General features: G+C 37.4%; 2 protein-coding genes across 3 annotated transcripts in view; both read left to right on the forward strand.

Moving 5' to 3' along the window:
* The first annotated feature begins 775 nt into the window (after nt 1–775).
* On the forward strand, nt 776–4195 carry LOC118744347 (golgin subfamily A member 6-like protein 22). Its single transcript, XM_036477288.1, has 6 exons — nt 776–962; nt 1084–1262; nt 1324–1579; nt 1695–1830; nt 1939–2088; nt 3733–4195. Exons 1-6 carry the CDS (start codon nt 938–940, stop codon nt 4058–4060), a joined length of 1074 nt encoding a protein of 357 aa, XP_036333181.1. The 5' UTR covers nt 776–937; the 3' UTR covers nt 4061–4195.
* Nucleotides 4196–16108: 11913 nt separating this feature from the next.
* Nucleotides 16109–23820, forward strand: part of LOC118744348 (polyadenylate-binding protein) — an 11547-nt gene continuing 3835 nt past the window's right edge. The window contains exons 1-3 of one of the 2 annotated variants that reach the window (XM_036477289.1): nt 16109–16286; nt 16711–16998; nt 23236–23708. In XM_036477289.1, the coding sequence (XP_036333182.1) occupies nt 16806–16998; nt 23236–23708 (666 nt within the window). In that variant the 5' untranslated portion in view covers nt 16109–16286; nt 16711–16805. Of the gene's footprint in view, nt 16287–16568; nt 16633–16710; nt 16999–23235; nt 23709–23820 lie in introns of those variants that run through there. The other variant, XM_036477290.1, reaches the window with a different exon arrangement.

Consider the following 23820-nt stretch of genomic DNA (forward strand, 5'->3'; position numbering starts at 1 on the left):
CGAGCCCAAAAAATATGTTCGAGACATTTATTTTCTCGAGTTCCTCTCGATACGATGCCACCCTCGTTTTTGTGTTTATTGGGTACTTTCACTTTAAGGGATCATCGTATGATTGCTCGGTGAGTACTCCCTTGGAGTATAGGACTACTCCCCATTGCTCCCTATGCTCCTGTGTATAAGCATGTAATTTTGTATACTCCCTTTAAAACGGGATGTCCTAGGGTGGCGAGTAATACCTTTTACCTCCTAAATGAGCAATCAGGGAGTTCATTCAGAACTTAACTGCTCGCTTAGAATATATCCCATTACTCTCCTAAGCGAGCAATATAGGAGTAAAAAAACCGAAAAATCTCATTTAATGCTCCTAAATCATGCCTCAGAGAGCATTATTTACTTGCTCGCTTAGGAGATCTTCTATTTGACTTCTAAGCGAGTAATAAAGGAGTACAAAACCGACAAATCTATCTTGTTGCTCCGAAATCAGGTCAAGGGGAGAACTCTTTTATTTCTCATATAGGGAGATCTCCCTTCAAGTTCTAGTGGGTTGGAAAAGAATCTTTTTGCATGTATGTATATTTGTACCATGGTACGCATGATAAAAACATAACAAGGTAAAACCATTGAGAGGCAGTCTGACGTTTGCCAACAATATAATTTTAAAATCAAAACTCAAACACACACACATTCTCATTTTCAATCCCAAACAACAACAACTGTGAACAATTTAATTTTTTTATTTTCAATTTTATATGATTTTAAAATGTTGGCAAACGTCAGGAAAAAATCATGGCCGACGAATTGAGAGAATGAATTTACCTTGTAATGTTTTTATCATGATGGTACGTATGCACGTATAAAAAATACCTTAGCAACCATTTATTATGCTTTCATTTTTAATTATTTTCATGTCTTCAATTTGCATACTTTTGACGAGCTCATGAATAAAACAAATTATGAAAATGGTAAGGCTAAGGCGCATCTATACTAACATAAGAATATGCATACATATGTATGTCCGCAATCAAAGTGGAGCTGGACCTAAGAGATTTCCTTATGAACAAATTTGATCTTTTTTGTTAGCAGAGTTGTCAGCCGAACGTGCTGCTCAAGCTGAGAGTATTATGCGAATCGTAAACGAATCCATTGAAAAACTACAGATTTCCTTAGTAATTCCGAGGATTTTGGAGAACCCTTTCACCGTGAGAAGACATTTAAAGAATGAAGAATGCTGGCATGTGATACAATCATACCTAACAATGAAGGTAATTGTTTTGCATCCGTACACTTTGTGTCTTAATCCGATATAAATCCTCCGATATAAAGAAACATAAACCTGAGGAGAATTTGCAGCTGCTTCAGTTAATTGACATGTTTCATGAAAACCGTGAAATGCTCAATACACTACCTAACTGGTTAGATGAATTGAGCGAAGAAGATAAATCTCTTTTGAACGCTTTTACACTGCTGCAAAATATTGTTGCGGAACGTTTGAGCAAGTCGGCAATGGCTGAATTGGCGAAGGAGAAGAAAATTCATCAAATCTATCATGATAACGAGCAGATGAAGAAGAATATCTTAGGTGAGTTCCCAATATTTCAACGGAAGGGTACGGAATAATTGCGATTACAATAGTAAGGGCAGTTATATATCTGTATGCACATATGTGCGTATGTATGATCTTTGGCTTTTCATAGAATTGCAAGCCAAATTACATAACCAAAAAATGAACTTGAGATGGAAGTTGGCAGCTAAAGATGGTATTATCAAAAAGTATGAGGCAGATTTGGCGTTTAAAAAATGGGACAATAATGTACGCATAAGAGAAGAACTGTAAGTTATTTAACTATCTGCATTTGGTAAATTTTTTATGCAACCTTAATTATTTTAATTTGAAATAATTTATGTTTTCTAAGATTACAAGTTTTTTAAATATTTCAGTGTGAAATCTAGCAGGCGCATTCACAACATCCACGCCGCCAGTGTAATTAAACAAAAAGAGTTGGAAGAGGAACTAGAGAAAACAAAAACTACATATGGAAAAATTTTAAAACAGAATCTCGCTCATGAGAAGGATGTTCGCGATGAAAAGTAAGACTAAAAACTAGAGTTGGGCACTTTAGTTATTTTGAGTTAACCGTTTAGTTGTACTTCGCTCACCTTAGTGAACTAGTTCTTTAGTTGATTCAGGTCATTTAGTTCATTGACGAGTTATCATATACCCCGCGAAATAGGATAGCAAATCTACATTTTTACCAGTTTTGACTACTTTTTTCTTTTGATTTTTTTAACGTTCATTTTTTTGTATAAAAAGATATACTTTTCTTTTTTTATCTAACAAATAGCATATAAAACTAAATTTCGGGCTTTTTACTTAAATTATAAAAATTACACAAACTTAATTAATAAACCAAAACATAAAAACAAACAAAAGCCAAAGGAACACTAACTATGAATGCATCGGAATTGCTGATAGCATTTCCCCCGAATTCGTGACGGGAGATTTTTCCATCACGGGAGTTCACTCGGAATCTGTGAAGGGCCTGATCACAGTATAGGGCCTGATTACATACAAAGCAAAAACTTTGGTAATTTGAATTCACAAAATACTTTTACAAACATAAAAAACGCACATAAATATTGTTTAGGAACATAAATCACATGAAAATTATTCAGCCTTTTTCAATCGAAGGCATATGTACATACATTTGCAGTAATAGTAATCCTCTTAGCATTAGTGTTATACGTCCGACATAAATATATTCAGCGGGATACCCTTCTCAAAATCGGTACTGTTCCGCCGAAATTGATACGAATGGTAACCGTATATCTGAGTTCGTATGGAATAGTCGCTTATGTCGGGAAGATGGCTTTTGTATAATGCGGCATTCCCTTATTCTTTAAACGACAAGGATTTTTTTGATGAGACTTAATAAGAATATAGACTTCCTAGTATCGGAAATATTTCTGCATGTTTATTTGACAAAAGTTCTTCAACGGCTCGGCGCCAGTGAGTCATCCGCTATCGTATGCTGCGAATGTCGCATTATACTAAGGCCAGCTTTCGACATAAGCTACTGTTCCATGCGAACACAGATATATAGGGTGACTTTCGAAAACACTCAGCACAAATTAAAAATTAAAATGCAGCACGAGCAGTAGCGTGGGCGGAAAATGCGATTTTTACAAGCTTTTTTTTAGAATTTTGATTGGTAATAGCAAAAAATTGTTCATTATGCTCTAAAAATAATCTATGTAAATGATGACCATTTTTGGTCAATATCTTAGGCTCGCCGAAGTCCATCAAAGTTCAGTGTGGTCAAAAAATAAAAATCAATTAATAATTTTTTTTTACTAAAATTGCAAGTATTTTCGAAAGTATTAGTCCTACATAATTTAGTATATGGACTTTTTTTGTAGATAATCGAAATACGCTAAGAAAAATTTGTTTTGGCACTTGATCTTTGATGGACTTGGGCGAGCCTAAGATACTAATCAAAATTCTAGAAAAGCTGATTTTCGGCCCACGCTAACGAGCGGGTTGAAATTAATTTTCGAAATCCATTTGCTGTTGCAATTACGCCTTGGAAGTTTTATTTCCGTTGTTTGTTTCTGAAAATGGCAAAACCTGCATTTCCGACGTTTATACGGAAAAGTGGATTTTCAATTTTCGTAATTTGACGTCAAAATCTGTAGAAAAACGATTTGCACTACCACGTCTAACCATACTTTCAGAAATAAACTTTTACTGCAATTGCAAGCATTGGTGAAGAAATTCGATCAAAATATTGGCGAAAAAATTAAAGAGAAGGTTTATTTGCAAGAGGAATTTGACGAGCAAAAACGACAGTTTGACGAATTTCTCATTGAATACCAACGCGAGGAGGCTGAATATGAAGCTATCGTTAAAACAAAAGAAGAGGAAGATAGGAGGAGGCACGAGGAGAGAGTCATGCTGTTTATGATGACTCGTGCCGCGAAAATTGTTCAGCGGGCATACCGACGTTATCGTCGCAATAAAAAAAAGGTTGAAAAGAAAAAGGGCAAAAAGAAGCGCAATTGAAGTGGTTTGGAATAGCATACACTCCTCATGGAGGCACTTTAAATCTACGGTAGATGATCGAATCTAGGCACTCAATGAATTTTCAATATATCGAGAAATATTTTGGAAAAATTATTTTGGAAAATTGTAGTTTTCGGTTTGCATGTTTGTAAAAAACAAATAAAGTAATTCTCGCAATCAACCAAAAAAAGAAAATATTTTGTTTGATTCTCATCTCAAAAAATGTCTCATTTTTACTTTTGCATTTTGATTGTGTCAAAAAAAAACGTGAAATGTCTGATCGTTAGCTAATTATTTTTTTTAACCCCGAAATCCGATTTTATGTGCATTTCAAATTTGTGAGAATTTTTTACAAATTCAATTGATTTTCATCGTTACTGCAAATACCGTTCCCGTGGCCGCTGTCCAAATCCTCAATTCGGTGATCGTCGTCCTAACACTGCCCGTTCATAAGTCGAGTTTTGCAAGAGGATTTCATATATAATTACCGCAAAGGTAATGTATACACTTGCATTAAATTTGCTATGGATATTATACGTACATACATACAGTGTTGGGCAAATTTTAATTGTAAGGACAATTAACAATTAATTAGTTGTTGATTGCTACCACTACAATAAACAGTTGGTTAATTGTAATTATGGGGAATAACAATTAACAATTAATTGTTAATTTAATTAATTAATTGTTAATTGTGATTTTCTGTAGTTAACAATTAATTAAATTAATTAAAAATTAACAGTTTTAAAATGACTACTACATACAAAGTGTACCAGGTAATTGACGTCTTCATATTTGAAATTAAAATTTGACTTTGTTATTATTTTTTCTCTCATATCTGGTATTCGCTTTTTTCAAATCCACAGCTATGAAACTTTTACACAAACATTGTAGAAGAAGAAGCGGTCATTTTTGCATACCTAATTTGTGTACCTTTCGTATTTTTTATTTTATTTTTGCTTGTAACACATGTGTACATACAGTATTGGACATATCTATAGCACCCCCCTTTCAAAGCGATTTTGTTTGCCACTTATGTTTATTTATTTATTTTTAAGAATTTTCGATCAAAATACAGTTCATTCTCTAACAAAACCCATATAAACCCATTTTTTAATGTTTTTAATAGACCGCAAAAAAGTGCAACAAACTTTCACTTAAATTTCTAACTTTTTTCTTAGAAGCTCTAGACTTTTTTTGGGTACACTGTTTGCAAGTTTTAAGTCGCTGAAGATTACCGTTGATTTTTTAGAATTTTTTTTGTCTCATTTGCTTCCATATAACGACTAAACACAATTTATTTTTAACCGACCTCCAAAAAAGGAGGAGGTTATCAGTTCGTTGGAATATTTTTTATTTTTATTATTTTTATTTTTTTTTTATTTTTTTATTTTTTTTATTTTTATTTTTTTTTTATTTTTATTTTATTTTTATTTTTTTTAGTTATGTATGTTATCGCATAACTTTGGACCACGTCAACCGATTTCGATAATTCTTTTTGCATCGGAAAGGTAGTGTCTCAGAGGTGGTCCCATACTAATGGTTAAGATCCGATCAGTGGATCATGAGATATATATATATTTTTTTTTTATATGAGAGTTGAAGTCGGTTTTTTTTGCTAAAAATTACTTGTTATAGGGCAGAAACCCGCAACATCCTCGGCGAAAAAAATTAAAAAAAATCAACGGTTATTTTTAGCCACTTGAAACTTGCACATTATTGGACTAAAATTTAATGGGCTATAAAACTGTGTATTCAAAAAAATTCGACTGAGAAAACAGTTTGAAATTTGGGTGAAAATTTGTTGCACTTTTTTGCGGTCTTTTAAAAAGTTTTAAACTTGAGTTTATGTTCGTTTTGTGAGAGAAGAAACTGTATTTTAATTGAAATTTCCTAAAAATAAATAAATAAACATGAGTGGGAAACAATATTACTTTGAAATGGAGGTGCTATTGTATTGACCAATACTGTACATACATATGTATACATATCGCTGGCTTATACTATGTGTCCATTTTGATTTAAAGCAGATTTAGCCCTATTACGAGATTTAACGTTAAATCTTATGAGATTTACCATATAAAATTAAATCTCGAAAGGCAGTAGATTTAAGTTAAATCTTCAATGATATTGATCAATATATACAAATTCACATGCCATAAGCCAAATGCCATTCCATCGCCTGGGTAAAAGATTGTCAGCCCAATTCTGAATACTCCCAGGAAGTGTGTTCTCCGGGAATTTGTTTCTCCCGAGAAAGAAATCATCCAATAATTAACTCCCAGGAAGTAGCATTTTCCCCGAAAATTTGCTAAAATTATTTAATTTTTAACGTTTATTTTTAATTAGTTTTGAGTTTATGAAGGATTTTCTTTAGTAAAATTTTGTCGTAAGCGTCATTTGTCCACGGTTTGGCAGCCACTTTGTATGAAATACGACAAAATGTGATCAAAATTTCCACTAAATTAACGACACTTTTTACTCAATATCTCGGAAACTAAAGGAGATATCCAAGAATGGAGTTTAATATGACGGCGTTACTAACTAAATTTTTACTAAATTATCGAAAAAATTGTCAATATCTCGGAAACTAAAGAAGATATCTAAAACCTGATAACACCAATCGAATGACCTTATTTTAAACTATATAACTGCATCTGGAACTAAAAATCGTCAAAATTGCGGTTACGACAATCTTTTACCCAGGCGACGATTTGTATTTTCAATATTCAGTTGCCGAAATTGAAATCTGGCCAATTAAAAGACGCATGCATTTTCGTGTTTTTTATATTTTGTTTAGTTTTTCTGCGCTTTCTATAAATATGCCGCATGCCGGGCATTCGTTTAGAACGTCTTCGTTAATTCTGCTCATATCCCGTTTAGATCGGCGAAATCCCTCAAAAGTAGACAGATGCTTTGGCTTGATGCATTTCTGAACGCACCCATATTTTTGCCTTAATATAGAAAGGCCCCCCAACTCATTTTCTTTCGAAATTCCGCTTTGATTAACAGCGGGTATACTACTCACCAAAGATCAAAAGTAATTTAAAAACCAAGGCTTTGATAAAATTGAAGAACTTTGGTTTTTATAGTTTCATGGGTACGCTCAGTGTTGCCATTTTAGCCGTTTTCCGACTAGATTTAGCCGGTTACAATAGCAAACAGCCGGAGAAATTTCGGTTTAGCCGGAAGCCGTTTTGTAAAAAAAATAGCCGTTTTTAGCCGAATTTGCTATTTCTTTGTTTTCTTAAAATTCAAATATATATGTTTCCATTTTTGACAGCGACCCAAAATCTGTTAGAAATGGCTACTAGCGTTATCGTGGAGGCAGGGTTATATAAAATTAAGCCGATTTCGATTATTTTTATTTTAAACAAATTTTTTTTTTTTCTACAGAAGGTCGTAACGGGGACTTTCTTCATAAAATGTTTGTTATCAATGACTTAACTTTAAGTGTGAAGTTTTATTCGCAACTTAGAGAATAACAAATTGTTTCACTGTTTGCTTAACAGGCGTTGTGTTTGGATATACTGCCAAGAATAAATGTTACAGGCATATATGTAATACTTCTATATTGCTAGTACAATATGATCGCAATGAGTTTTCCATTCGAAATCAAAGAAAGACAGCCTATGAACATTTTTGTGATTATAGAAGTATACGTGCATATTTGTAAACTACTATATAGAATGAAGTGCCATATCATAACAGGGCGGGTTCAGGGAATTCAACAAACAAACACAAATTTGGCGGTCTCATGTTCACGCTGAAATGTATATCGAGCCCTAGTCGCGAAAATGAAGTAAGACATTTTTTTTTTAATTTTAATTTTGATGCATAAATGTCTCTTAGAGCACCTGCATCAAAAAGTAATTTAAAAAAATATATATACATTAGTTGCGTTCGATAACAAAATTAGCCAACACCAGCCAACAATCAAAATGAAGAGAGTAAGCGAAAATCCTCTCCCAAAGAGAAGAAAATGCAAAAAAGTAAACGAACAGGAAATTAGCCATCACTTGCAAAAACCGGAAGAAGAAGACACACCAGCTGACTTTTTTTATGTTTTATTTGTAAACAAACTGAAATTCATGTTGCCTCCATGGAAGAAAAAAGGAAAGTGAACGTTCAATGTTCGCTAGGAACATTTCTAGAAGTAAAAACTAGTTGGCGCTATCATAAAGCCACATAGCAGGCGGCCAGAAAGCATATAAATACCAAAACTCGAAAAATGCAATTTTGTTTGTTTACAAAAATTGCAACCATATGTTTTGTGATCATATGTTTTCGTGTGGGATAATTTTTGCTGAGTAAAATTTTGCCAGTACAAAATGAACGCTCCTCTTGCATCAAAATGAACGCTTGCTCTCTCAATTTTTGTGTGTTGGATAATTTTTTGTCGTTATCGAACGCCATCCAGTAAAAATTTGGAAAAACTATTACAAATTTTTGACTTGTCGAACGCACCTATTATTTTAGCGGTTAGGACTCGGTATGATGAATTTCTCCGATGCTCCTCGTTATTTGGAAATCTGAAAAATTGGAAGATGGAAGATCTTTTCCTAACAAAGGCAAAACTTATTTATACATAACGCGTGAGGTATTGTATACGTTGGTCGAATCCAATAAAGCACGTTCTTCGATTCCCTTCTATGCATTCCCACGACAGCCGGTTCTACGTACCGGAATGACTCGGGTTTCACCCGACCAAGGGCTGTTGTTTCGGCGATCTAACCCCGTTTAGGTCGGCGAAGTATCTCGGAAGTTGTCCGTCCATAGGGCAACATTCACTACGCATTCTCCTACTCAGGGCTGGCATCGAGTCAAACCCTGGGCCAGAAATATACACCTGCTGTGTATGTCGGAGACGTTTACACCACAACTCCACCTCAGTCAAGTGTAATGCCTGCGAGGGGTGGAGTCACCTCAGGGTCTGCTCGGGACTACGGACACATAGACAGTGGACCACGTCGTACGTGGCCCCCTGTTGCTCAAATAGAGCAGCCTCCACGGCAACTCATAGTCCGCCCGTGCAGCCCCACACACTCACACAGCAACCACACACAGTCGCCACAACACAACAACATACCACAGCCACCACAGACCACATAACACACACAACCGCACCACCACCCACACGCCGCCGCCAACAACTCTTGGTTCCCCCTACAATCTGCACGGTATGTCAGACCAGAATATTCCGTAATGTGACATCAGTCAAGTGCAACACCTGCCTTGGCTGGTGCCACTTTAGGGCATGTTCAGGTCTGCGCACCACGCGAGATTGGACGGGGAACTTCGAGGGCCCGTGCTGCGCTGCTCGGTCGCTGACGTCAATTGCGACGCCCCCCAATACCACCACAGGGAGGCAATCACCCCAGCAGCGCACACAGCCAACGGCGGCAAGAACATACACCTCACTCACACCCCGCATCACAACACGTCTCCCGAACCACATGAAGCTCCTACAATTCAACTGTAACGGGCTACAGAGCAAGATTGAGGAGATAACCGCCTTTATGTGTCGGCATGGTATATTAATAGCTGCGGTCCAAGAGACGAAGTTGCACAGCAATTCAACTTTGTTGAATTGTGCCGGGTACAACGTGCACCGTCGAGATCGCGAGCGAGATAATGGTGGTGGCTTAGCGTTCATCACGCACCACACCGTGCAGTATCGTCTTATCGAAGCAGACATCGACCGCAGGGATACCACCCTAGAATGTCAGGGCATTGCTATCCGGTCAGGCGGTGTCGAGCTCGAAATATTTAATATATACATACCCCCTGTCACCTGCTGCCCGGCAGGATATCACCCTGATATAGGTGCGCTCCTCAGAGGTGAAAACCGTATGGTAGTAGGTGACTTCAATGCGCACCACGATCTTTGGCACTCAAGCCTGTCAAACGATCGTAGGGGAACAGACTTGGCTGAGCAGATAGACGATTCGACATTCTGCACAATGAACGACGACGCACCCACCAGGATTATGGGTAACTGCAGTAGCTCGCCAGACATCACAATAGTCAGCGCTGGTCTGATAAACAGCATAACGTGGCGACCTATGCTGACTCTTGCATCAGACCATCTACCCATAGTCATCTCGATTGACAAACCAACCGACTTTGCCTCCGCCAAACACCGGACCTATGTCAACTTTTCTAAAGCTGACTGGAAAGGATACGCGGAGTTTACTGAAAACACCTTCACATCGCTCCCCACACCAACCGACGTCCACCTCGGTGAACGTAAGTTCCGCAGGGCTATCACTGCTGCTGCAGCCCGCTTCATACCGGCAGGGTGCATATCGGACCCACGTCCAAACTTCCCTGCCGAAGCGGCTGTTTTAGCAAATGAGCGTGATAGCCTTCGTCAGGCCGATCCCGGAGATCCCCGTATCAGGGATCTCAACGCGGAGATTCGGCAACTTGTAAACGTACATAAGCGGAAGAAGTGGGAGGAGCATCTGAAGACTTGCAACTTCACCTCTGGTGTGAGCAAGCTTTGGTCAACCGTGAGGTCATTGTCTAATCCGACGAAGCACGACGACAGAGTCGAAATTTCCTTCGGCGACCATGCTTCGTCGGACCCGGAGCGATGCGCGAGCTATTTTAGCCGGCAGTTCATACTGCATCCTCCGGTGGACAAAGCCAAGCGTCGAGTGACCAGAAGGCTGCACAAACTGCCAACAAATTGTGCCCCCCTTGCTTTCACTTGCGGTGAAGTTCAGGTGGCCATCGGGAAGGCGAAAGCCTCCAAAGCCATGGGTCCCGACGGTATATGCATGCTGATGCTGAAAAATTTGGGTCCTGCGGGGGTAGCGTACCTAACGGAGGTCCTCAATTTGTCAATGGCCACTCTCATCATCCCAGACATCTGGAAGGTGGGGAGAGTGGTCCCACTGCTCAAACCGGGGAAACCTGCAAACAAAGGAGATTCGTATCGTCCGATTACACTCCTTTCCCCGGTAGCGAAGACACTCGAGGCCTTGCTACTCCCGTACTTTACAAATCACCTGACCCCAGCGAAGCATCAGCATGGTTTCCGTAAAGTGCACAGCACAACAACAGCACTTAACGCCATAAACACTCAGATAACTCGTGGCCTTAACCGTAACCGTCCCTGTGAGAGAACGATTCTAGTAGCGTTGGACTTGTCAAAGGCGTTTGACACCGTCTGCCATTCCACGCTACTAGAAGATATAGAGGCCTCCTCTCTCCCACAGAGGCTCAAACGGTGGTCGGCAAATTATCTAAGTGGTCGACATTCGTCGGTAATGTTCAGAGACAAAACGAGTAAGCAGCGAAAAATAAAACAGGGGGTTCCTCAGGGTGGTGTCCTTTCCCCGCTACTGTTTAACTTTTATATTTCAAAGCTCCCTCAACCACCAGAGGGAGTCTCGATTGTCTCCTATGCCGACGATTGCTCGATTATGGCGACTGGGAATGGAATTGATGACCTGTGTTCGAAAGTAAACGGCTATCTCTCCGAACTTTCTCGCTTCTTCACTGCAAAGTGTCTAGCCCTCTCCCCTACGAAATCCTCCGCGACCCTCTTCACAACCTGGACGAAGGAGGTCAGGCTACCGCTGGGGATTCACGTCGATGACACACCAATTCCGACGGTGAATAACCCCAAAATACTCGGAGTAACTTTCGACAGCCTGCTCTCCTTCTCTGCGCACTCAACCGCTATTGTCAATAAAGTACAGAGCCGCAACAAGGTCCTCAAGTCGCTAGCCGGCAGTACTTGGGGCAAAGACAAAGAAACGTTGCTGGCAACATACAAGGCAATAGGCCGGCCGGTTTTGAACTACGCAGCGCCAGTGTGGTCGCCTGGGACTAGTAGGACGCAGTGGACGAAGCTACAGACCGCACAAAACACCGCACTGAGGACAGCGACGGGATGCCTCCTGATGACGCCTGAACACCACCTGCACGGCGAGGCGCAAATGCTCCCGGTAAAGGAGCACAATATAATGCTCTGCAAGCAGTTCCTGATCGGGACCCACAGAAGTGGCCACCCGTGCAGACAGCTGCTTGCAGAGGAGCCCTCGCCTAGGCACGTCAGGAGGCATCTATATGAACTAACGGACGAAGTCCAGAGGTTCATTAAGCAACCTCTGGACCCGACAGCCTACAGACAGGCCTTGAGCGGCATTCACAGGGACTCAGTCTCGAGTTATGTAGACTCTAGACCTGTGAATGCCGTTCTAGGCACACCACCCCCGGACATTGACGAGACGGAGCTTCATCTGCCTCGGGAGACGCGCACCACACTTGCACAACTTCGCTCCGGCTACTGCAGCAGGTTAAACTCCTACCTGAGTAGGCTGAATGAGGATGTGCCTAATGAATGTCCGGCATGCGGAGAGACCCCACATGACTCGAAACATCTCTTCGCATGCCCGGCAAACCCGACATCCCTAACGACCGTGTCCTTATGGGCAAACCCCGCAGAAGCTGCACGCTTCCTAGGGTTGCCGTTGGTGGAACTTGACGACAACGACTGAGATACCAACCGATCCGGGCGGGGTTGTTGTAGCCGCTACAACAACAACATTCCCTTCTATGCTGATTGACGCCAATTGGAAATGCCAACTGATACCAAGTCCTTCTCTAACTGGTATTTTTATCCTCTGCCACCACCAACGGCCGCAGCGCTTCTCATAGATTTACAAAAATTTTTTTCTTCTGTTTTTTCTTTGTTAATTTTTCATAAGTTGTTTTTAAATAAAAATTTGTGAACCCGCTCCTGAATTTTGAAAAGTAAAATTGTCATTTTGAGTACATTCACTTATCGGACCTCTCTTTCTTTTTTCAATATTTCGGCACTCTGATGTTGGGGAATGCACTTGGAATGTACTAGCAATATAATTAGAAGTATTACATATAAGGTTACAGGTATTGTCTTCCCAGATAGCGTATATTCAATTCTGCCTTAATTACAAAACATAATTGTTGCCCACGCTTAAAGTTTAAAGGCAAGGGAAAAATTGATATTTTCAAGCACTATGTACACATACATATGGGCTTATTTAAACTAACTTTTTCCCTGAAAACTTATTTAAATTCCAAAAACCGAAGGCCAACTTGAATTAAAAGAACCAGCACTGAAATGCACAAAAATAAAAGTAAAAGAGCACAAATTTCTATGTAAAGCAAAACTCTCTAGGAAGACAATAGGTTTGTTCGTCGAAAATCCAGCGAAAATTATCTCTCGAAATATCAGTTAGTAAGAAAAAATGCTCCGAAATTCTCTCTCACGTAGAGAAACTTGCAAATTTCTATACGAACGCAAAGTGTCCACGGTTGCATTTAAAACATAAGAAATTTGTATAGAATTTTAAAGTTCTTTCAGAGGGACAGAAAACAGGATCTACATGTATATTTCTTGCTAGTCCGACTTTCTTCAACATACGTTTCAATTTCTTTGCCGTACTAACTGTCGCGTTTCCTATATCGACTCTGGTTGAGATTGCGTTATGGGCTGTTTTTGCTTACGCGTAAAAGCGCAAACAGTCAACGACGTAACGTAGACGTAGGTTGACGCAGACAAGATCTACCTTATGGGATTCGCGTCCCTGCAAGAACAGTGACTATCATTTGACAAATCATTTGAGTGGCAAGACTGATAGAGATTTCTGTCACTGGCTACCTACAAGTTTCTATCAAATTCTAACGGGCAGTGTGAAAAATCTGATGTAAACATTTGTGTACAAATTCTTCCGTCTTGCTCCAACTTATGGCCTTTTTTTATGGTCTCTTTTTAACCAACGCAAAATTTGCATATGGGTTAGTAAGATAAATGAGAATGCGTTAGTTTCCATCACACAATTCTTGTAGGGGTGTTAACGAAAACTCACCACCGCATGGCGGTGACGTTGCCGTTGTTTCTCTCTCTATCAACAGTAAATTTTGTATTCTGCTACGTACGTCAACATACGTTTACGCTACGTCGTTGACTAATTGCGCTTTAAAAGCACATTTAGCTCTAAATACTCTAATGCAGCGTTTTTGCTGCATTTAAAATGCAACATTTAGCACTTTCGAACATATGTTTTCGAAGAGCGTTCATGCTATAGCATTTAGCAAATGTACATTTACGCGAGTTCGAAATCGTATGCTTTTGACAAACAGCCGTGTTCCAGTCTCTTATTTAGATGCGTATATATTACGATCAATTCTCACGCAGAAGATAATGTGCAAAAACCATACTGAAAAGGAAAAAATAAATTTTAAACCAAAAATTCAATACAAAAACTTGAATTGTTTTAACCATAACCGAACATTTGTTTGTGTATATATTCATTTGTCGGTGCTGTCAATTAAAATTTCCTCACTTAATTAGGAAACAAACCAAACAGAGTTGATCACAAATTGATCCAGATTTCTATCAGCATCAAATCGATGTTGACTTTGCTTAACTTTTCTTTATCCAAATATGTAATGCAAAATAAAAGAATACTCGATCGGCGATCACTGAAACGCAGCTAGCAACTGTATACTCGAAAAAGCAATGTTGCCACTTTTTCCCTTTAAACCATGTTCGAATCGTGGAAATTTTGGAAGATCACAGGGTTGCTTTTAGCATTTAGATTCTTAATGCAAAAATAGAGTTTAGACTAGCATTTAGAGCTAAATGCGCTAAATGTGCTTTTACGCGTAAGCAAAAACAGCCTATAATAACAGTAGCTACACACGACGAGCATATCCGCGCACATATGCGCCAACATGCTGGCTGTCGTTTGCTACAAACGGCGAGCGGCTCATAAGTGATTTTGTACTCGAAGCGTAAACATGGAAAGGAAAGACGCGGATGATGCAATTGAAATACTTATGACTTAGGGTTTTTTATGTATGTGTTACTTAAATTTATTTATATTTTACTTATATGTATATACATACATATACATATAGTAATTTAGCTTCATTTATCAAAAATTCAATTTACGAACATGGCTTGGATGCATTTATCCGCGATGTGCACACTGCAAGCATCAACACAAAGTGAGGTTGTTGTTTTTGTTTCCAATGCGATGCTCGCAAACCACGCTACAAACGACGAGCATGCTCGCTGAAAATCAAAATTTTTTGAGTTTTGGCGAGCATGCGCGCAAACCGCCCTACAAACGACGAGAATGACCCGCAAGCCGCGAATGTGCGCGGATATGCTCGCCGTGTGTAGCTACTGTAAATGTACATTTATCCATACAAAATTCGTCACCTAAATGCAACTAAATGCAACTCCATTTTTGCATTAAGAATCTAAATGCTAAAAGCAACCCTCTGATTTTCCAAAATTTCCATGATTCGAACATGGTTTAATGAGAAAAAGTGGCAACATTGCTTTTTCGAGTATACAGTCGCTAGCTGCGTTTCAGTGATCACCGATCGAGATTTCATTTATTATTTTACATTATTTGGATAAAGAAAAGTTAAGCAAATTCAACAACGATGTTAATGCTGATAGAAATCTGGATCAATTTGTGATCAACTCTCTTTGTATTGTTTCCTAATTAAGTGAGGAAATTTTAATTGACAGCACCGACAAATGAATATATACACAAACAAATGCTCGGTAATGGCTGAAACAATTCAAGTTCTTGTATTGAATTTTTGGTTTAAAATTTATTTTTTCCTTTTCAGTAGGGTTTTTGCACATTATCTTCTGCATGAGAGTTGATCGTAATAGATACGGATCTGAATAAGCGACTGGAACACGGCTGTTTGTCAAAAGCATACGATTTTGAACTCGCGTAAATGTACATTTGCTAAATGCGAAAGCGCTAAATGTTGCATTTTTAATGCAGCAAAAACGCTTATTGTATTTTGGGCTCCTTGAAAGGCGAATTTATACATATGTATATGAATTACATATACATTTATAAATTCGCCTTGACTCCTTGTTTCAAAATATGCACATATTTATGGGAGCTCGGCAACTCGATAGCTAGCAAAACACGTTTACTTTTCCGTGGTGAATTTCTGAATGGAATTTCGGAAATGGCGTATCTTCGTTAACCTGGAAGTATGGAACGAATACGATTTCGACGAGTCGAGTAGAGTCCGACGTGGTGAGCGGTCGTGTGGTTTTTCGAGCTCGCGACTATCACATATTTTTGTGACAAAAAATCTTATAAAAAAACAAAAAAAAAATAAAAATAATTAAAAAACCAACAAAAAAATTGCAAAAGTAGCAAAAATCGAGCGAGTGTAAAAAAACGTAAGTAAATATCAAATATAATATACAAAGTGAAATTCCATTATGGCGTGGCGATTGATAGCAAGAAGCAAAAAAAAATGGCCGCTTGCGTATACACGAGGCATTTCATGCGACGTGGACAATGTTGAATCATGGATGGCTTTGGATAACTTAAAAATAAGACCAAAATTGTAGAAAACAGTGTTTTTTTTTAGAATATTATTGGCCATTATTTTTTTGTAATGGAATTTCCAAGTAAAAGATGAGGTCCTTGTTCATTGTTTCTGTCGCAGGGCCGTGGTGAAACGTTTGCTCAATAGAGTTGCCAATTCAATTTAAGTATAAAATGTAGGAAATTCTTTCACTTGTAAGCATATACACATGTATTTATATATGTACATATACGAACTAATCCAGCCAAATTATTTGTACTTTTTCTTTGCAGTTCTTTTAAGTTTTTCCTTTGCGTACATTTTTCTCTTAAATATATCATATATCGAAGAGAACGACTAGAAGAAAATCGAGTTCTCTCCAGTAGTCATGAATTCTGGCGGACCAAATTATCAAATGGCGTCCCTTTACGTTGGTGATTTACATCAAGATATAAATGAAGCCGGGCTTTTCGAGAAGTTTTCTACCGCAGGTCCGGTGCTATCCATTCGAGTTTGCCGGGATGTAATTACACGCCGTTCTTTGGGCTACGCTTATGTAAATTTCCAGCAGCCAGCCGATGGTGAGTAAATATATTGTTCAAATAGTGCATTAAAGGTGCGGTTTAACGTGGCAATGCAAAAGCTTTTTCTACGCATTTTCCTGTCAAAATGTTAAATCGAAAGTACTGGTGCATTCCAAAACGTCAAAATACAAAGCATCAGTCTCTTATTTCTAAACCTCAGTAGACCGTAATACCATGTTCGGACCGCCATCGAAAACATGTTTTCGTTGCTAAAACTGGTTTTCAACCTAAAACTTGTGTTTTCGTCCATATAAAATCTGTCAAATGAAAACCAGTTTTCGCAGAAAACTACTTGAAAACTCACGTTCCACTGATTCTAATCGGTGTCTTCATTAGTTTTTTAGATATATTTATCGAAGTGAAAGGCACATTTATAATCTTTAATATGCTATTTGGGATTTATTGCCAATTTGGCTGGCCAAATTAAAATATAAATTAAAGATAAAGGTTGCTAATGATAAGAAAATGGTTTTTGTTTTTTTTTTCGTAGCAAAACTGTAACAAAGGAAAGAAATGTCAACGAAAACACTAACAGCCGGTGCGAAAAGCTTACCGCCCACAATCTCACAACTCGTTTTCTTAGTGTTTTCTTTGTCGGTCCGAACATGGTATAAGGGTAGATTACGATAACCTGTGCGACAAATTTAGACTATGCCATTGGAAAGCTGGGCTCCTCCGCTTTCAGGTTCCGGGGCCGGGTTGACTGTGGTGTACATCGAAATGTGTGTGTGTTTTGGCAAAACTGTAACGAATTTTCTCATGTAACTTCACGAGGATGCTAAGAAACAGATATGTTTACATAAATCCTCACTACTTTCACTTTGTTAATACTAGTATTTTGGTAATTTGTTGTTTAAATTGTTGCCCATCCACTAGCAAACTAGGAATTCTGCGTAGTAATCGTAGTATCGACGTCCTTGTTCAGAATTTGTCGGCCCGGTTATCGCAATCGTGCCGACCGTTATGCCAAAAGTACGCAACCTCGGTAAGAAGCTAGACTTTTTGTTGTTGTTGTAGCAGCATACAAATTCCCCAAAGACTTTTTGGGGAGTGTTGCTGGAGTGACAGTCCTTGGCCAGATATAAATCTGGGTCGTTCCGGTTACGTAGACCCGACTGTCGTAGGACTTTTTCTTCAAGTGCGGTTTAGAAATAAAAAGTCTGATGTATTTTGACGTTTTGGAAGCACCCTATTTTCCCGTGTAAAAAGCCAGAAGTACTTATGTATGTGTAATGTTAGGGTTTTATAAAAATTGTAGATCTGGCATTATCATTCAGTTTTCACCACTCGGTAATTGTTCATGGAAATTCCAGTAAATACTGCTGTACGAGCAGTGTTGCCATTTTGTGCTTTTGGAGCTAGACTTAGCTCTTTATTTTTCTGTTTAGCTCCGAAAATTGGGTTTTAGCTCCTAGCTTTTTTAGCTCTTTTCAAATTTATCTAGCACTTTTTTAGCTCCAGAAAGTTTTAGTTGTATTTGGTATATATAAGCCAAAACTTAAACGTTGATAAAATGGAAAATTTCGAGATGCAGTGTATCCACCATAAACTCTTGGATCTAGTTTAAAGAATTCAAAAATTAATTAGAATAAAATCCTTTTCTGATAGCGCGGATTTTGTTTACCTTACTAATTTTACCTGTAAGGAGAGCTAATGCTCAGCTCAACCTTAAAAAAAATATGAAGCTCTTCATTTTAGCTACTATTAGTATTATTTAGCTCTTTTTAGCTCTTTTTTCGACCGTTTTAGCTCCAAACGAAATGTTTCTCTGGAAACACTACGAGAAATATTGCACCAGTGCACGGATTTCCCCACTTTGTTGGTAGATCTCCCAACTTTTTAGATATATTATATTTTCTACCATTTTTACCAACAGAGGCTAAAAATTTACCGATATTTTCCGGAAAGAAAGGAAAGAGATCGCAGTTTAATGTATGTATGTATGTCCATATTTTGTCATCGGACTCATTTTAAATAAAAATGAAGGTTAATTCTGAACATAACCAATTTTAAAATGAAATTGCTTCCCTATCAGCTTTTTATGTAAATATTTTCCATTGCCAAACGAATGGGTTGCAAACTTCAAACATTTCAAATCTAATTTGAATAAAAAAAATTTCTAGTGGTGAGAAATTGTTTTAGCCTCCTTTAAACTAATACAGGGCCCGTGTTTGAATAAAATTCGATTCGATACTTGAGATCAAGGCATGATACAATAATTTTTAGAAGGTAGTTTCACTTCTTATCCGCCGTGTTAGCTATCTGACAGAAAACGTGTTTCGTATTTTTTTGTTGTACCAACTTTTTCAAAAAAATAAAATTCAGCTTTTGACGGGAAAAATAAAACAAAGGAAAGCAAAACATATAAGTAGATGAATTTTTTAATATTTTTAAATAATTTTTTTCATAGAAAATTAAGAAAAATTAACTGGTTGCACGTAAAAGATACAGCGATTTCTGTTCTCAAGTTATATACCTGATGACAGTAGGAATGGAAATTATAATAGCGAAGTTTTAGTTTTTTAAACTATAATTTCATTATTTATTATTTTTAATCTATTATGTTAGGAAAATATAGCGCATGGTACTACAAAAATAATGTAATTCAAAGCTTTCAACTTTGTATACGGTTTCTAATAATCGACAAAGTTTCGAAAAGTGGACATCAAAATTTCCAACTTTTTATATAAGGGGTATTCTCTGAGTCTTGCAAAGCCCTTGCATGGTGCACAGATTGCACGGATTGCACGGTTAAAACCGGTTTTCGTATGGGACAGCTTTGCAAACCGTGCAATCCGTGCACCGTGCACGGGCTTTGCAAGACTCAGAGAATACCCCTATTATATTTTTTCGTTGTTTTTTTTTTATATATATTCCATTTTTGTTACAAAATTTTGTAAGCTGCATGCGACAATTTTGTGGATTTTTTTTCTCCTCGTCGCCACTTATTGTATTTTTGGTAGAAAAACACGTTTTTTTATTCTATTTTTCGATTCAGCAGAACATATGATTATTGTATATGTATATCTACATGGGTGCGTTCCCTTCCATAGTAATCGTACATGAGTGCGTTCACCAAGTAGTAATTAGTATAGGAGCATGTTCACATACAAAGTATATAACAGTGCGTATTCACGCACAACGTATATAACACACGCGACAATTTAAATTCATTGACCCGCCTATAATGAATCCGTACCATGCGCGATAAACGCTTGCATTCTGTTATCCTCTATAACGAACCGATGTTCGTCGTAGCAAATACAAAATTAGCGTAACTGATTTGTTTTGGTTAACGATAAAAAGTGTACAAAAACCAAAGACATTCATAATAATACAACCGTCGGGCGTATGAAAAGAATAATACGAAAACTAATTTCTACGTTACGCTTGCAAGTTGTTATCGTCTATCGTATGTAAATTCATAATAGGGGGGTAAATTTGAAAATTCACAACTCCACCGCGATATGAACTCGCGACCAACGATGCTTGAGTTTGAGGTCTTTTTTGCTGAGCTACTTTCGTATTTTACGAGTAGTGAGCATTTGCACATTTACACAGCAAATTTCAACTGTCCCGCTCTGCATCCGTTTTGCACTAGTTCAGAGATAGTTCTGATATATGTAGTTCGGAACTAGCGCTTTGTCAGACTGTCTAAATTTTACTGCAGGGTTTCTTCATGTATATACATTAGAGTGGTCCAAAAATTTTTTTCTGAGATACGGTTTGGGGCACCTTCCAAAATTTTTCCTCTTGCCGAAAGAGGTGCTGGTACCAAATCTTACGTTTCTAAGTATAAATTTAGAGGATGCTCGTGATGCTCACAATGCACTCTAGAAGTATTGTGTACATATATTACAGGCTAACCTAATATTCGCGGCTTGCGTTTTGGTACGCACGCCGTAGCATTATTTTTATTGCATCACCCGAAATTGACTTGCGTGCGTTTCCATTTGATTTCATTGAGCGAAATGTCAAATCAAAATGTCACGCAGAACTAAAATTGGAAATTGAGTTAGCTTCATACGCACGCCGTTCAATTTCGGTTGGTCCCATACAAGTTTTATTTACATGAGAAATTTTTGACAGTAAAGTGGCGGCGTGCGTGAATATTAGGTTAGCCTGTTAATCAAACAATTGGTTAAGCAACCTAAGATTATATCACAAGCTTCAGTTGTCATGGCAACAGTAGCATTTTTATAAAAATCACCAATATCTTTGCCAGTTTCATAGCGATCCGGTAGCGCATTTCAAGGTCATTGAGCACCCTGTATTGGTTACAGTATATAAGTGAAAGTTGGTATAGATATTACAAATATCAAAAGGCAAAAACTAAGAGGGTGCCCCGTTTTCTAGGATGAATTTTTTCTCCCATACAAAAAGTGGACCACTCTAATATTCATACATATGTACATGTATGCAAATATTTACGTATGTCAATATCGAAATGGAAAATTTAGTCACGTTTGCGAAACAACAAAAACTAAAAACAATAAATAAATGAATTCGTTTCGGGTCGACTTTCACTATTCGACCATAAGTGGTTGCTTTGTCAAATTTTATTTGTCCAGAGTTCAATGGCATCGATAAGTGATTCGTATACGATAACTATGTACATATCGTCGATGTTTTTGCAAAACCGCCCATCGACCAGTTGCAAAACAGCCTAAATCGCCGTTGTGACAAAAATGAGATTTGGTAAGCCTGAACTCCAGGCATCGAGATTTATGCATAAAAATCGTTAAATCGTTATTAAAACAACAGATTTGTAAAATAATAACTAGAGAAAATAATGCCTTCAAAGAATAAACCGTTCTTTCGCTCTCCTGTAAAATTTGACTGCCGTAAGATAGGTGGCTTTGCAATTGGGCGATGGGCGGTTTTGCAAAAACATCGACGATATGTATGTATATGCATTCATTGTAGTACACTGAAGGCCCGATAATTAGAAACGATTTGTCTTTACAAGTTTTGACCATATATTTTTATTTACACAATAATTTTAATTTATTTACTCGGAAAATATAGTTTATGCTACAATGAAAGACATGAATCCAAGTTTCTACCTTTGTTAAAGATGTATAATAATTCGACAAAAAAATTCAAAAATGGTTATTAAAATTTCAAACTTTTTAAATGGATTTCTAGAAAAAATCGGATATGCACTTTTATAGCCCATTCAATTTTAGTATAAAATTTTGCACGTTCCCAACAAACATTTAGGTTAGAGAACGAGGGCTAGAAGACGATTAGAGAAACTGTAGAAATCTAGAGTAATCTCTACAAAAAAGGGGACATATGTATGTGTGTAGTTCTCAATATCGAAAAAAAGTTGCACATCTAATTGTTTTCAAACATTGAATGCTAATTGGTTTCTAGTGTCTATTGTTTTTCTAATCATTCTCTAAAAAAAATTAATCGGCGCGATTTTTGAGCTAGTTGACTTTTACTTCATCAATAAAATTGTATGGGCTATAGAACTGCATTCTCAAGGCTTTTCTAAAAATTCAGATTAAAATGTTGTAATTTTCATGAAAATTTATTGATTTTTTCTAAGCTCTGCATAAAAATTGACAGATTGATTTATAATATTAAAAAAAAAAAGGTTTAAATTTCTTCGGCGGTTAGGGTTTATGGTTTTTGCTGTAACTTGAACTATAATTATGTAATTAAAATTGTTAGCATAAATGTTTTAAACATTTTTTTTTGCCTAGGAAGTTGAGCATTTTCATCGAATAGTAGAAGATCCGAATGAGGGACGACTTTCACCCATCTGTTTAATGAATGAAATCTATTTTGTGCTAGGAAATATTTCGCGAATGGGTTGGCTGAGAACATCCTGGCCAGGATATATTTAATCAAATAATCATTGTTTTTTTTTAATTTTGTGAATTCTGGTGTATATTTTGGTCAAACGCGAATTCTGGTATATGTGTGGGGCATGTTTAGTAATTTAGTTGGCGATTTACTATTGTTCGCTGACTGTACTAAGAATGCTAAATTAAAATTCACTTTACTTACCATGCCATTCTAATTTTTCCTTATTGTTAATGGCATCATTATTAAGTGCACAAAACAATTTGATAAATAAAATAATAAATTTTTTTTTATTAGTAATAAAGAATTGCTTTTTTGAATTTTCAAAAAAAAATATTGTTGATTTTGTATGTATGTTAATTTTTCACATTTCATATAGAATGACGAGATATCTTCTTTTTTCATATCTTACAACAGCCGAACGTGCGTTGGATACAATGAATTTTGATTTGATACGCAATAAACCAATTCGTATCATGTGGTCGCAGCGTGATCCTTCTTTACGTCGTTCAGGTATCGGCAACGTATTCATCAAGAATTTGGACAAGAGTATTGATAATAAGGCTATATATGATACCTTCTCTGCTTTCGGTAACATACTCAGTTGTAAGGTTGCCACTGATGAGAAAGGCAATTCAAAGGGCTATGGTTTCGTACATTTTGAAACCGAAGAGGCAGCCAATACCTCGATTGAAAAGGTGAATGGCATGTTATTGAATGCTAAGAAAGTCTACGTTGGCAAATTCATCCCACGTAAGGAACGCGAGAAGGAGTTGGGTGAGAAAGCCAAATTGTTCACAAATGTGTATGTAAAGAACTTTGGCGAAGATTTCGACGACGACAAATTGAAGGAACTCTTTGAACCATTCGGAAAGATTACCAGCTACAAGGTAAGATGCCTTATATAGAAAAGATATGTACCTACATACATATTTGTAAGCATACGTAAATTGTGCACAGCTTATTACCCATTGGTCGCTTGGTTTACTTGTCAAACGATTA

Source organism: Rhagoletis pomonella, unplaced genomic scaffold (assembly GCF_013731165.1).
Source record: "Rhagoletis pomonella isolate Grant_MI unplaced genomic scaffold, Rhpom_1.0 Rhpom_scaffold_00008, whole genome shotgun sequence".
NCBI lineage: Eukaryota > Metazoa > Arthropoda > Insecta > Diptera > Tephritidae > Rhagoletis > Rhagoletis pomonella.